The 1,661-nt window shown below is 37.8% G+C and overlaps 1 protein-coding gene across 2 annotated transcripts; it reads right to left on the bottom strand.

The window, feature by feature from the left end:
* Window positions 1-407: 407 nt before the first annotated feature.
* LOC143544871 (zinc finger protein ZAT10-like) lies at window positions 408-1,269 on the bottom strand. 2 transcript variants are annotated; one of them, XM_077036861.1, is made up of 2 exons: window positions 1,049-1,269; window positions 408-1,012 (listed from the first exon to the last, which is right to left on the bottom strand). In XM_077036861.1, exons 1-2 carry the CDS (start codon window positions 1,234-1,236, stop codon window positions 586-588), a joined length of 615 nt encoding a protein of 204 aa, XP_076892976.1. In that variant the 5' UTR covers window positions 1,237-1,269; the 3' UTR covers window positions 408-585. The 2 variants fall into 2 exon arrangements, with proteins under 2 accessions (XP_076892976.1, XP_076892977.1); XM_077036862.1 differs by having other exon boundaries at window positions 408-1,007; window positions 1,062-1,269.
* Window positions 1,270-1,661: the final 392 nt, after the last annotated feature.

Genomic DNA, 1,661 nt, shown 5'->3' with positions numbered 1-1,661 from the left:
ATTCCTAAAATTCCATAGAGTTCAGTTAGTTATCTAAATAAGCAGATTTGTGGAACCGGTAATCAAACTAAAAAAATGAATTTACAGCCGTCATTGTTAGGTTTCGGGTTTTTTTCACACCCTATGGAAAGACAATTCTAGACAATTGAATGACAAGTTAGTTAGGGTGGAAAGTAGCTAATAGCTGCCCCCAAGTTATTGAAGAGTCTGATGAGGTAAGATTAGAACACAAGTTACTCTCTTATCCTTTGACCTAAATTTCTGTTGAGATAACGATAATTAATTTATTTCACGCCACGCGATTCCACCGGTTGCGTAAAGTACAAGATTCCGGCCAGCAATCATCATAAGAATATTTGAATTGAGAAAAATAAATAAATAAATAATAATTAATCATCTCTAAATCATAGAAAAAATAAAAATCAATCCCATTAAATTCAACAATTATTTACAAAGAATCAATCATCTCTGTATCAAACTATCAAAGAATGTTACTCTTAACAGATTTCCAATAATAAATCCCCTATAATAGAAAAGAGGAAATAAAAAGAAAAAGAAAAAACTCAGTAATCTTTTCTTTCTCCTTTAATTTTGTGGGATAATTTCCGGCTTCACAGCCGGAAATGTCCGAGCCTTTTTGGCGGGATGCGGGCTCTCAACCTCATCATCGGCAAATCCCGGCATGGCCGGTAGGTTAAGGTCAAACCCGCGTTGACTATTGGTGGACCCCACGCCTTCGGAGGTGGTGATCCCGCTAGCAGCTCTACCACCAATAACACCGTCGTAGTGGCGGCGCTTGTGTCCACCCAACGCCTGGCCGGTCGGAAAACACCGGTGGCAAATAGAACACTCGTGATTCCGTCCAGTCCCACTAGTGGAAGACGTTGTCGGCAGTTCAAACTCCACCGGAATATTTTTCCGGTGACTAGCTTTATGTCCACCGAGAGCTTGATACGACCCAAATGATTTATCACACACGGTACACTTAAAAACAGCCGCCGCTGGTTGTTGCGTCTGAAGGAGTCTGTTTTGGTGGGGACGAGGTAAGGTGTCGGTGCCAGGGTGGCCACGGGAGAGTAACATAAGGCAAAAGGCAAGGTACTCTTCCTCAGTACGAGGTCGTCTTGATCTTTTGCCTTTGGTCCATGAGTCTAGATACTTCAAGTGGTTGCCGGAATCTTGTCGGAACAAAGGAGTGGTTGCTGTTGTTGGGGAGTTTAAAGCTTCAACTGCCATTAGAGTTTGTTTTGTTTGTTGAGTGAAGAATTGAATTGAAGAGTGTGTGGGTGAGTGAGGCTTATAATATAAGGATGGTTGGCGGTGGAGTGGTGGGTTCAAGGAAGTTGCTTAAGACTATCTCCATCAACAATCTCACAATCTTAATCTTACATTATAAAATTAATTTCTCTCTCTTCAATCTATAAAATTTAACCCGTTCCAATCTTTTACTCCCATTAACAACCCAATCTCATCCTTTTTTATTAAATAAATTCAATTTATAATTAGTTTTGATTAACTATATAAATATAATTAAGTAATTATATTTTTTTTAAATATAAAAAACTTTAAATAATTCAATAATGGGAAAAAATAAAATTTTATATAAAAAATACGATTTTTTAAACAAACTCTATTTTTAACGAAATTTATACCGGAATGCT

This window comes from Bidens hawaiensis, unplaced genomic scaffold (assembly GCF_021521415.1).
Source record: "Bidens hawaiensis isolate Kalapana, Puna unplaced genomic scaffold, B.hawaiensis_p1.1 tig00013771_1, whole genome shotgun sequence".
In the NCBI taxonomy this organism is placed as follows: Eukaryota; Viridiplantae; Streptophyta; class Magnoliopsida; order Asterales; family Asteraceae; genus Bidens; species Bidens hawaiensis.
This window is presented reverse-complemented; position numbering and strand designations above follow the sequence as displayed.